At 39.7% G+C, this 13,438-nt stretch overlaps 1 protein-coding gene across 2 annotated transcripts in view; it reads right to left on the reverse strand.

The window, feature by feature from the left end:
- Nucleotides 1–2,063: 2,063 nt before the first annotated feature.
- Nucleotides 2,064–13,438, reverse strand: part of BBOX1 (gamma-butyrobetaine hydroxylase 1) — a 41,898-nt gene continuing 30,523 nt past the window's right edge. For both annotated transcript variants that reach the window (XM_069804060.1, XM_069804059.1), the window contains 4 exons: nt 9,188–9,293; nt 6,619–6,815; nt 5,745–5,911; nt 2,064–4,091 (listed from right to left, as the gene is read on the reverse strand). In XM_069804060.1, coding sequence (XP_069660161.1) covers nt 3,931–4,091; nt 5,745–5,911; nt 6,619–6,815; nt 9,188–9,293 — 631 coding nt within the window. In that variant the 3' untranslated portion in view covers nt 2,064–3,930. The remainder of the gene's footprint in view (nt 4,092–5,744; nt 5,912–6,618; nt 6,816–9,187; nt 9,294–13,438) is intronic.

Genomic DNA, 13,438 nt, shown 5'->3' on the forward strand with positions numbered 1-13,438 from the left:
GTAAGTATGTGCTCTATACACTGTCAACTTGTACAAATAAGTTAGAAGCTGAAGGTATTTTAAAGTAAGGAAGACTCAGTCGCAAAATGATCGTTCTTCTAATGAGTATAGCTAGTTCTCTAACTTACAGTAAAAATGAATACAGCACATAAACCTGAAAGTACCGATGGAGTTTGAGCCTAATCACTAAATGTGTTTTTGCATAGAAATACCTGACTGCATCTGCTTATGCCGCTGGGTAACATGACCCTCTGTGTGTTTACATATACATACATAACATGTTAGATGTATCTGGACATATATAAAGCAATTATTTCAACTTGCAAAGCCGGGCAGCTAATCTAGCTTCCTTCCCACAATAGGCATTTGGAAATCTCTCTGGACATGAGTTTACTGTCCACCCAGCCAAAAAAAGTTGGCACGTGCTGCGGGTAGCTCGGCAGCGGCTAAAGAGGAGCTGTGCTGAAGTGATCCCCAGAGATGTGACTGTACTGATACGGCCAAGACGCTGTTTGCTTTCAGCAAGCTTTAAAAACTAGCTGGAAATCTGATCTATACAAAATATCTTAAAAATTGTACATGAAAACAATTCCATGGGATCGGATCCAACGCCCGTCGTTACAAAATGCAATGGGAGGAGAAAAAAGAGAGGATAAAAGAGAAAAGGTGTTTGCAAATAATAAAACAGATACATGTCTTCCCTGTTTCTCCACCTGTGCTGGGAGCCCACGAGATGCAGCCGGCTGCTGACAGTTGATGTATCATGGACAGCACAAAGGTAATGTGGCGTTACAGCTTCTGGACTACAACCAGCTAAGTGAAATCACGTCCGTTAGCACCCTCTGGATACAGCCCAAAGCTTCTTCAGAGCTGTCTTGCAAACACCTCCTACCAGCTCGTTTTTCTTGCTGCTGTAAGACGGTAGAGAAGGTTGGGCTGGGCAGACTGGGAAGGCTGGGGTACCCGCGCTGGGTGACCTGCGCATGTCAGTCGTGCAGGCAGAGCAGACGCCAGACCTAGCTGAAAGCTTTGCAATGTCATTCTTTGGTGCGGATTTGGAGATGAAGGGGAATAAATCCATCTTGGGCTTCCTCCGTTATTTAGCCTGACCAGGTATCAGTATAGTCATCAGATCTACTTTGCTGATAGGTAACAGAAATACTCTAATTTCCCAGTACAACTATAGTAATATGCAAAGGTGTTTAGAATTAAAATTTTGTGATATAGGTAGTAGCTGGATCTGAGAAGTTGAGCAGAGGGTTTGCAGCCATAAACATAACTTTTGATGATTGTGCATCAGGTTTGCGTGGGTAGTCTGACCCTTTCCCAGTTAAATTGGGTATTGTGCCATAGCTCACAGAGGTGTTGCGGGGATTAGATTTTGTTTGTGCAGGACTTCAGATTTCCACTGATGAACACTTTTTATTATTATTTGTACTCCATTCTGTGTGAAATACTTTGTTGAATATACAGCAGCTTGAATTATGTTTATATAGGATACTGAAGGATTTATACGCTGAAAATTGCATGCAAGCAGGGTGATTGTGCTGTTGGGAACCTGGAGCTACAGCACTCCTACACCCGCCCGTCTTGCCTGTGTATATGGCATACACCTGCGATCTGTAAAGCTGCCTTTTTAAAAATTACTATTAGTTATTTAACATCGATACTACATATTTTGGGGAAATACGGACAGTTCAAGGACGTGCGAGTATATGATGTACAACATATCTCAGGCATAAAGTTATGAACTTCAAGGGATCTCTTGCGTGAGTTTTTAATAGGGCATACTTCACTGCCAGAAAGTCCCAGCAGTGCAAAATTAGATCCACTGAGAACCTTGATTAAATTTTTGGTTTGGTTTGATTTGGTTTTTGTTTTCCCCACAGCTGTTCAAAGCTATGGGTTTAGTTGTATTTTAACTATATGTTAAGTATACAGGACAAACCTGAATGGATCCAGGTCTAATCATATTTACAAATATTTGTAAATGACAATAATGACTTCGTATCTGTGTGCAAGATGTTTTATGTGCAAGATTAGATCAGAGCCCCAAATAGTAATCGGTTTCATAATAGCTTTTAATAAACAGATATTTGAATAAAACAGTTTTTAGAAAAGTACAGAATAAAAGCAGAAAATACCTCTTCCCTATTAACCATTGGTATAAATCCCAAGATGTCTTGTTTTAAAGTTATAAATTGCAATCTTCATTCAATTGTTCTACGGAAAATATCACAGTTAAAGCACAGTACTGCTGGTGTCTTACAGAATATAGGTATTAACGTTTCCTCATCCTTTCTCCCTTTTATAGCAAAGGCAAAAAATACTTTCCTCATGTTTCCAAAATTAATTATTAACGGAGGTACTGGGAAATCAAACGACCACTAAAAGCCAGTTTTCTTATGCTATGTCTTAGCTTTGATAAAAACATTTCACTATTTACTAAAGAGGAATGGATTTGAACTGCACTATGCTAGGTCACAACCAAAGCCTGATTTATTTTTATTTGATTATTCAGCTGAGATATCTGTTGACTGTCAATGATGAGTAGAAGCTACGGAAATGTTTGCAAGCTGATGTGAGGGTGTCGCTGATGTTAAGGTTTTTTGTGTCAACAAATTTAATTCTACAGTTTTTTAATTCTGTAGTTACAGTTGTATTGTTTTAGCCTACTAGGAAGAGACTAGGATTTATTTGACTTTCAAGGAATAGTTTGAAAATAAACAGTTGAACAGAGCAGACCTGAGGGTGGAGGTGTAGTATTTTTGTCCGGTGAGAGGGCGTCCTCTTAACTCTGCTGCTATAAGGACAGTGAAAAATAAACTCCGTGGACATATTGTTGGGTATAAAACCAAGTATTTTAAAACTCTTTCTCTTTCAGTTTGGCATCTGAATATAGGGAAAAACCCCACTACTTTGGCTGCAGTAATTTTTACATAGCGTAATCTCTATTCAGAATGCAACCTAGAGGAAAACATCCTGCAGACCAAGTCTATCAGAGGTGTGCTCTTGTATTTGGTGTAACAAAAATAGATCCGAGTTCAGTTGCCACCTCTCTGTCAGGTGCGGAGTCAATAACCACCTCTTGTGCTTTGCGGTTTCTAGCTGCCAAGCAGCATCAGCATTCCTCCTCCTGACTTTACTCAAAAGTCTGTCTGCCCTGCAGAAATTAATTATGCTTGTGCACAGCATCGGATGGGATTTCTGACCCTATCTGTGACCTCTACACCGAGATTTATTTCTATTCCAAATGCAGAGGAAAATTAATACGATGCGTTCTCTGGTAGCTCTATCATTTCTGAGCTTATGGACTTAGAAATGTAGGAAAATTATTTGTGGCTGTGATAGTCATCACATGTACAGCGGGGTATACAGAATACAGCATCTATTGAATGACATTTCATATTAAAGTGGAGGTCTACCTAGAAAGGTGTGTGTATAAAAATAACTCCACAGCAGCGGTTGTTGATTTTGATAATGAATTTTAGTTATGATTTATGCAACTAAGAATGCCTCTCTGAAAATAGAGGAAGGCGCTATTCATAACAAACCTTTACTAAGCAATACTTTAAGCTCTGTTTTGATGCTGCCTTCCAAGCTTTCTAGGGAGGGCATGTACATTTGTGGAGGCAAAGGAAGGCATTGTGATACCCAGTCAGCCCAGTAAGGTGATAATCTTTCAAGCCATTTTGCACCCTGATTTTAAAAAGCAAATAAACTGACAGAGGTAGCAATGCATTTTATAGATTCAAGGACCAGGGCACAGATAAATCTTAAAGTGTTATGAACAACAGGTTTCTTAGCTTACGGAACGCAAAAATGTATTTGTGATGTTAGTTTCTGACAAGAAAACATGGTTATTTTTTTCCTTTTTTTTTTTTTGAGGTTAGACAATCTAGATTTTGCTCATTCTAGTTAGAAGAAAGCTCAGTCCTTATTCAGGACCCTCTTCCTGAGGAGCCGGAGCCTTGACATGACCACGTCCCAGTCTGCATAGGCACCTTCCAGGTGACGAGTCACTTCTGATCCCGACTGGTAGCTCTGGCGACCATGAAGCACGCGCCAGTTATCAAACGTCACTATGTCTCCTGTAATGAGATTGCACAAAGTTCAATATTTGGCGTGTTATAGCCGATTCCTTCAAACAGATAACATGGAGGTAAATTTATATCAACAGTTAGGGAGCAAGAATTTCAAGTAGCTCAGCTGGAGATACACAGCAACGGCACAGTAATTTTAATTTAGCTGGTCATTCTCAACCAGAGAGGGCAGGTCCCTTTTGGCCTCTGCTTCTTTTCTTGTACAACCAGGAGTTAAAAAGCGGAGTGGCAGGGGAGTCCACGCTGAGAAAAGCGGGCCTTGAGGGGAAAGGCGACTACAGCAAATCACCAAAATGATAAAAAGGGTGAAAGCCACTAGGATGAGTTTTATTTGATCAGTCTGGTACTATTTGTACTGTACTCATCCTGCATTACCATCCCTGTTAAAAGAATTTTATGAGAACAAAGTCAAGCCATTGAAAGTTAGGAAACCACATAATTAAAGATAGCACGCCATTTTAATTTTTCTCCCTTGTGTGCCACTGTTATGATAAATCTCTAATTAAATAACCTTATAATCTTTCTTTCCTTCTCCCCCTCCCCTCTACCACCATTTTGGTGCGTTAATTGATGGGATGGATGGTACTAATGTAATGTGAGGTACTTTGTTTTACCATTTATTATGTGATCTTATAAATTATTTTATTGCATGTTCCCAACAGAGAGAGATTCATTTCCTCATAGACATTTTAAAGACTCTATCATCATAGTACCTGAGGCAGTCAGATACACTAATGAATTTACTTTTGTAAAATCTCTTGAAAAATGAGGGACTATTCATATCTTTATTTTATAGCTGGGGAGATGGGAGCTGGAAAGAACAGAAATTAAGGCCAAATGAGTTAAAATATATGCACAGACTGACTTTTAAAGAGTAAAGGGCAGTTTTGCAGCATGTTTTATGCTCAAAACACATCCCTGTACAACTCTAGCTGAAGTTTAGAGCACTTCTGCAAGTCTGCTTCCAGATGTCTTGCACAGGCCACCCAGAAAAAGCAGCAGAGCAGCAGTGACCCTCGGTAATTCATCCAGCATTATGCTGGCATTCGGTGTCTAAGCAAAGACAATAACCAAATTCCCCACGGAGCTGTTCAGCTTCCTGCAGCGTTATGCGCATTATGCATCTGTACCATCTTCTAGATGTTTTGCAACTCCTGCAGCCATTGGGAAGGTGTCCCACTAACAAATTAAAGTGTCATAAAGAGAGATGGATCATTTGGCTTAACATCCGTACTCTGCATCAAATGAAGCAGAGGAAAAAGCATGTGATTGTGCACCATTTAATGACCAGACAGTGAATTGGGTTGGCACAGCAGTCTTACACATGATATTTCCCATCTGTAGTGCTATTGATATGACAAGTTACAATTTCCTATACGGTATGGGGTTTTGATGTAGTATAAAGATACATTGGACTAATCAATAGATAGACTCTATTCGCCCCACCATTTTTTTCCCCCCTTTGTAGTACAAAAATGGCAAAAGAAATCTATGAGATGAATGTAATGATGCAGTATGAAATAAAATAGGTGATAGAAGGACTGAAATTTCCTCTCAGAACCAATGCTAACAACGCTCAAGTGTTTTGACTGTTAGGAAAAACATGTAAAAAATCATTGCGAGGAGAAGCAACTTACTGACCTGGTTTCAGCTTGTAAGTAAACTTGTATTCTGTGCTGTTTAATAAATCATCAAATTCCTTTAGAGCTGCATAAAACGGCCTCACTTTTTCAGCTGGTATGTCAAACACTGTGTCTCTTGTTGCATTATTATAATTGATGCGAACTGCTTGGCCTCTGGAATCCACGCTATGAAACAGAGAAGGAAAGGAAAAAGAATGTATTATGTTGTTACTGAAACATTTTAAGATGGTTAAACAACAACTGAGCTCTGCTGCTGGAATTTCAGTATGTTTCTGTACTGAAGTTCAGATTGTTATTGGGTTGTATTTTGATAATTAAGCCTAACTAGGAAAAGGGAATAATCAGGAGAAACTGTAGACGCTTAATTTGCTCAAAAATCTATGTACTATACTCTTTAATTGTAGAATCATAAAGTTTTTAAATGCAGAAGAGATTATTAACATTTGCATTTGATCTTTTTATAGTATATAGTTCTTAATCTAAATGCTTCAAATTGTGACCTCTCTTTGGCACGATACAGATGTACATCGGCTGGAATTTAGTAACAGACCCAGCTGCCGTTAACCTGTGTCTCTACCTAGGAGTTGCTCTAATTATCACCACTTCTTGCTAGTGTGGCAAAACAAGGAAAACTGTGCTGTGGCGGTACAAAGCACAGAGCAAGTCATACGCTGGCAAAAAAACCCCACACAAACCCCACACCAAAAAACCAAACCCAACCCAAACACCAAATGCCCCAAACCCCCAAATAACTACAGACCAAGTTAAACCAGTGTTTCCCCACAAGGTGGCAGGAGCACACCTTCTCCTACCAACATGAACTCCACCATAAAACAGGGGGTTTATTTTTCGATGTTGTTGAAACTACTCACTCTATAATCCTTTGTTTACATTGCACAGCAAAATCACAGTAGTCCACCCCAACATCTGTATAGTCTACAGCAGTAGAGGACAGGATCTGATACGCTTGAGGGTTTTGTTTCTTCAGCTTGCTGGATACGTGAAATCCATCTACAACTTCACTTTCACCTCCTGAATCCGTCTGCTTTATACAATGGAGAAACTGAACCTGGAATTAATTAACATCTCATTACAAAAAGAATTAGCCTGCATATTTAACAGTTCATTAGTATCAGTTCCCTCATATCTGTGGTTCTGGTTTTTTGGTTGGTTTGGGGTTGTTTGGGGTTTTTTTCAGTGAAAGACTGAGTTCCCATCACTGCAGCTTCACAGCCCTCTGCCACCGCTATCACAAAGGCAGCAAATTAAAGTAGCGCATTCATAAATCCATCCCATTTGGGATATCTTCTAATGCTTGCAACCTGCGAGTCAACTGCAAAGCTCTGGTCTCGCCTCTTTCCTTTGAGTCCCTTTTGGTAGCAGCCATACAATTTTAAATGCATTGCAGTCTTATCTCAACAAGGAGGATTAGCTTTCTCTTGCAGAAACAAAACCTGCTGTAAATTACCTGCTCACAGAGGGGGAAAAGGTGGCTGTCATTGAAGGCAACAGGCCCAGTGTCTCTATGATAAAGCAGGATTAAGACAGTTTCATTTCACCTCACAGTGAAAGTGCCAAGGCATAAGACGGAGCAGAAAACTGGGCTCTCGGTTGCCCCAGTGTAAATCTGAGCTACTGACATAGGCGGTAAAAATCCCCGTGGATTAGGGAGTCCAGCATCACACAAAGTGTAAGCGTTCATCTCAGCCAAACAACACAAAATACATCTGTCACACTAATGGTAACAGCGTTCATGATGGTGAATTATTATTTCTGAGACCACTAGGAGAAAAAAAAAAAAAAAAAAAAGAGACAAAAAAACCCAGGAGGAGAAAAAGGAGCAGAGAACAGCATTTGTCCCAGAATGTCCTCACCAGCTGGACCCGCGGTCCTTGGTGATGGTGATGAAAGGGGACACTGAAATAACCAAGAGTGCAGAAGGGGGACTTGTTTAGAAAGGACGTAAGGTAGTTTATTCATTTGATGAAGCAGCTTCCCCCCCCTCCTGCCATGCTCCTTTTGGCCAACAAGCTGTGGGGAGGACTCAGGGCTCCCACCGAAGGGAGCACAAGGCCACGAGCTTTTTTCCTTTGTGGTCACGGCCAGCCTTGCGCAGGGCAAGCACAGCTTGGCACTGCTAAGGAGGGCTGCAGTAATGTACTTCATGGTAAATGACTTTGGAAAAGTTCAAAGGGGGAATTTAGTTCAAATGAGAATTTAGCTTTACGTTCTGGAGAGATGATGTATCTGCTCGATCTAATCATCGGTAGGTTTTTTTTTTTTTTTTTTAAATCAGGATATCTCCTGGAAAAATAGTTGCCAGATGAAAACCCAGGAAATCCTAAAGCTATTTTTATGGGACAGTTCTGAAACTAATCATCATCCATTTAGAAACATTTCTTCAAATATTTGTAATGAATACATCTTAAGAATTCAAATATTGTGTAATAACTAGATAAATGAAGAAAACTGCACATTGAGGACAATGTTCAAAAATAATTCAATATGTGCTTTAATACTTTTACTTCTTACAAGCATGTTTGAATGAAAAAGGTTATGCTTTTTTTCTAATGTTTCATAGCAGAGTGTGAGCTCTGGCACAGACAAGACAGTGAGCTAATTCACATCTGCTCGCTATTAATGAAGCCCTATTCCATTCTTATTCCACATTAACGAACAGTATCTAAATGATTATAAAAGGTGATGTTAGTGTGAAGTATTTGTACTTACTTGTGGATAAATCACATTGGCTTTTTGTCTAATTATAGAAATAACTGATACAAAGTACTCCACAACATTAGAAGGGGCAATTTTATAGATGCCAGCTTTTCCAGGGTTATCGTTGTTCCTTTGTACCTGTTTCTACTACTTTCCAGTTCTCTGGTGAACTCTGTGGATTAGACTTTGATATGGCAAGGACTAAGTGGAAACATATTTTCTGTGGTGGCTGTCCAGCTTTTCAGAATGCCCCTTTTTTTTTGTCTATTATGAAAGGGCAAGTAAGTGTCTAACTTCAATCCATTCACAGAAAACAGAATCTAACTTCTTAATCATATTTCTTCTAACACGTTCCCCTCCTGAGGTGAACAGATGAGTCCTAAAATGTCAACCTGACTACAGCATTTAGACACCTGACTTTCTGAATGTAACGAAAGCAGTACCAAAAACACATACAGGACTCTAATGTTTTCTCACATATGTGAATTCCATTTAAAAATTACAGGACACATAATGGGCTTGTTATACAGAACACACATCAGAATGTATATATTGCATACCCATGTGTATATAGACTGTTACATGCAGATTAATGTATCGTTATTTTTACGTTGCTCTTTTAAGACAAAATTCGGAGTCACTGAATGCTAACCATATTTCACGCTATAGGAACATTTCCCTTTCCCCTTTTGTGTTGTGAAAAAGTCAGCAGATTCACCTTACCCCAGGTGGATGCTGCAGAACAGGGTAATCGGTGTGAAAACATAGTTTCCCAGTTGTATAAGCCACATTGTTAGCATCTGCTTTGTCTTGCACTTGCCAAGTTGGTCTTTATAATGAAAGGGAAAAGAGAAAACATGTTAAAACAGCCAGCCAGCATGCCAGACAGTATACATTGAAACTCTGAAATGACAGTACAAAAGAGTCAGTCCATCTTTGAACATGAAAATATTGTAGAATTATAAGGAAATAATGATTTAGCAGTGTCCCCCCACCCCAGCAAAGGCAGCTTATTTCAGCAGTCCTAGATTCAGGCTAGAAACTGAAGAGTGCCAAGGGACACCTGGCCGCAGCGCGGTACCTGGAAGAACGATGGCTTCCCAGTGGCAGTACTTCGCTGAATGCAAAGATCCGTTGAAGACACTAACCAAGAGGTATCTGCTAGGATAAATCATCATCTTATTTCTGAGGCTTCAGAAAAAAGGGAGTGGAAGTTGGCCCATTTCTTTTTATCAAACTTCCATTTTCCCCTGCTAGGTGGAGCGCATTATCAATGAAATATGAAATTGTTAAAAGCTACGTTACTTTCTCCCCGAATTATTTTTAAAGCTTTATGACCTTAGAAAATACAGAGTATCCTTTGCAGGGGGATCTTTCCTGTAACTTGAAGACTTGCCGCTAAAGGAAAATGTCTTGATGAAAGACTTTGTAACTTCTTCCCTTCCTCTGATGCTCTTTCTGAGAACTACCCCCATTTATTTTGTTACATAGTTTCTGCCTTGAAATTTGACAAAATTCAGTAAGAAAATTTACTGATGACCACAGGAAAAAAAAAAGTCTTAGTTATATGACAAAGACATGAATGTATCACGTTGCAGCACAATCAAAATCTGTTTCGAGTGACACACCATGCAGGAGAATTTCAGACCAAGAACCACATGTTTTATTTGTACAGAGTTCACGTGATTGAAGACCACATATATTATGTTTCAGATGGTGTGTGTCTAGCATTACTTCTTAATAATAGTTTGAAAAGAAAATAGGCTAAAGAACACGCAGACCAAAACGATTACATAGAGTATACAAACACTTTTGTTCTAGGAGTGGTATTTAGTATAGAAACTATGCAAAATGCTAAAACTAAATTTCTGAAATTGCTAGGGGGAAAACCCCCTTGAATATTGGCAAATGTGTTTAACTGCCTGGGAGAAATAATTTTTATTATTTGGTACAGCACATATTCATCAGTACATGACTTCAGTACTCAAGTATGATAATTTCAACCACACTTCCGTAGTTCCCAATTTTACAGCCAAAAAATAGCCTGTTATATCGTCCTTGTCATTAGTGTTGAAGGTAGCTAGGTTCACTGTATCTTTCTTTTAAAAGGCTCCCGTGTCGCTTGATGGATCTAAACCAATTTAACGTATTTTAATTGTCTCATTTATATGCAATATATACAATTGCTGGAATGGTAGTACTGTATAAAATCATTGTAAAGTTTTGCAGAAGCAGTCGGTGCTTTCGTGCTGGTACGCTTTGCAAGAAAAGCTGGTCACCGGGAGCTTCCTTCCACGCAAGGAGCTTCGGTCAACGCTCAAGTTACTGGCTTGAAGTCAGAGATGTTAATAGGGACCTCAGTGCTAAATGTGAAAAAAATCAACCTTACTTTGTCAAAGTCTTAACCGAGCTGAAGTATCAACTCTGTCGTGGGGAGAAGGCACAGAAGTAAAGGAAGAAAATGTGGGTAAGGGCAGAGGACTCTTGGCCCTTAGGGAGAGCAAAGCAGAGTTCAATGGTTTATGGTTTCGTAATTAGGGACAGATTTCAATATCAGTTGCTCAGGCTGTTTGAGAGAGGAGGAAATTTGGCACCAGGCAGGTGTAGCAATTTTTTGCATTAAGTGTCAATGTGGTCTCAGTCGCCTTGAGCAGACAACTAGCCTGCCTCTTACATCCTTAGCCTGGCAAACCCCTGCACCAGGAACTGAAGCCACACTTGAATCACCTGGTCTTGCCCTTTATTAAACATCCAAGTCTCATTCATAAGAGATTTGGGACCCGTATCCTTCTCCTGCAGCTGAAGCCCACTGGGAGGTGCAGGTGGGAGCACTGGGACCCCCAGGGACACCCCTCCTGCCCCCCCAAGCCCTGGCCAAGGCTTCAGAACAGGGGAGGAGCACAAGGTCAAGGGCATGAGGAGTTGGAGAAATGAACCGTGGTACGACTGGAGAGCTTGCTAACGGAGTTGTGCCTCCGTAATGTAAAGAAAAAGGTTAATTTAAAAGGGTTGAACCCCTTGATGTTGTTATATGACTGACACAGTCCACCTTTGACAGTAATGACATTTTAAGCAGCATGTACCAGACATCTAGACAAGAAAAAAGGCTTTTGTTTTTCCATGTGTCAGGGTTATATTCATTGCTGTTACATTTCAGTTTAAAATTCGTGGCCCTGTTGAGGTAATGTTTTATTTGGCAAGCTTGCCAATTCCAGATTTATCCTTTTATTTATAATATTTGGTAGGCCTTCTATTTGGCTGCTAGTGAAATAGCAAGGGAATTACCCAAAGTTATTATTTTATTACAGTTGTAAAAGCCACTTCAGAATTGGATGCCAGTAAGAAATGAACTTCTGTTTTAAAGGTGAAGAGATGGACTGTAAAATACTGTTCTAAGTCTGTTGTTAAGACTGAAAACTCAATGGAGTTTCTGCTACTACGAGAAATATGTAAGAGCAACAAGACCAGGCACTACAATAACTATAGCTGAAAACAAAACAGGTAAAATTAGGAGAAAAGATACTACAGGGAAAGAATTCTTTTCTTCTCTAGAATATTTTTAGGCTGGGTTCCAGCTATACATGGTAAAAAAAACCCCAAAACCCCAACAAACAAACACCAAACTTGTTCCTTATAAAACACCTCCCCAAATATCCAAAAATAACCCAAACCCATTAAAGTCTTTTTCAGGACTTCGTGTGATGAATTACACATTTACACATTTAGCAAACACTGGGTTATTAAGCTGTTTGAATACAGTTCCCTATTTTTGGATATGTTTAGCATGCTACCACTTCACACACAGCTGTATGAAAACATTTGAAACTAGTTTTGGGACTTAATTTTTTAAAATACTTCATGGATAATTTCTTAAACCACTACAGGTAACAATACAAAGTTTATGTGTGATCCTGCTTGTATTTTGTAGTACTTTAGGATTTCCTTGCTCTCTCTTCCCACTCCCCCCCCCCCCCCCCCCGCTCCCAGCAGAGTTCTTAAGGAACAAACATGGTCTAAGGAGTCATTAAAAAAAAAAAAATTCAAAGCAGTTCAAATTCAAAGCATTATCATCACCAGTATGGTGATGAGAGCAGCTAAACGTTGCTGAAGATGTCGGGCTGTAACATGTTTGCATGTGCCCAGGGAGGAGGGAGACTTGGATGATAGCTGTGCAGCAAAATGGAGGCCAACTCTTTTGAAAAGGTTTAATATTTTGCAACCCAACTTTCTATATACAGCCTTCACAATTAAAGAAACTCCTCTTAAACAGAGATAAAAGATAAACTGACAACTCCTGACAATGCATTGAGAAGTCAATGCTCAGAAGCAGTCTGTCAGTTTTGCCTGCAAACCACACGCGCACACATGTGATAATTGCTTTTGTAAAATGTTTCCCATAGACTTCATCCAATGCCAGAAAAACTCAATGGCAGGGGCAGGCAGTATCCTTCTAATGACTCAAGTAAACTTTGGGTCAAGGTTCATCTGTCTGGGTAACAAACTCACCTTGTACACCTCCTCAGCAGGATAATTGTGCTGTACAGTTCTGGCAGCTTACATTTGTATTACTGTGAGTGTTATGTTTGCTTTTACTGTATGGCCTTAATAAAGGAATCCTTTCAATGCATCCTGGAGACAACTAAATAGTATCTGATCTCTGAACTGGAAAAATGAAAGCCAAGACATAAGCAATATGCCCCAAATCAGCTCACTGAGTCTGGCTCTGAACTCCAGAGCAAGCTGCCTTTGTGTGTACAGTTACTTTCTCTCCTTGCAAGCTGGCAACATATTCTGGAAAAAAAAAAAAAAAAGTGTTTTCAACAGTTTTGGTTCTTCCCCCAAAAGTCTTGGCTCTGCTAATATGCACATTGTATCGTACACATCGTACCCCTTTTATAACCGTGCCTTTCCTTTAGCACTGGAGCATACACTCTTTTGTACAGAGCTGGACATTGGTCTGTACGTAGCTTGTTG

The sequence above is a fragment of the Haliaeetus albicilla genome, chromosome 16 (assembly GCF_947461875.1).
Source record: "Haliaeetus albicilla chromosome 16, bHalAlb1.1, whole genome shotgun sequence".
NCBI classification, from domain to species: Eukaryota; Metazoa; Chordata; class Aves; order Accipitriformes; family Accipitridae; genus Haliaeetus; species Haliaeetus albicilla.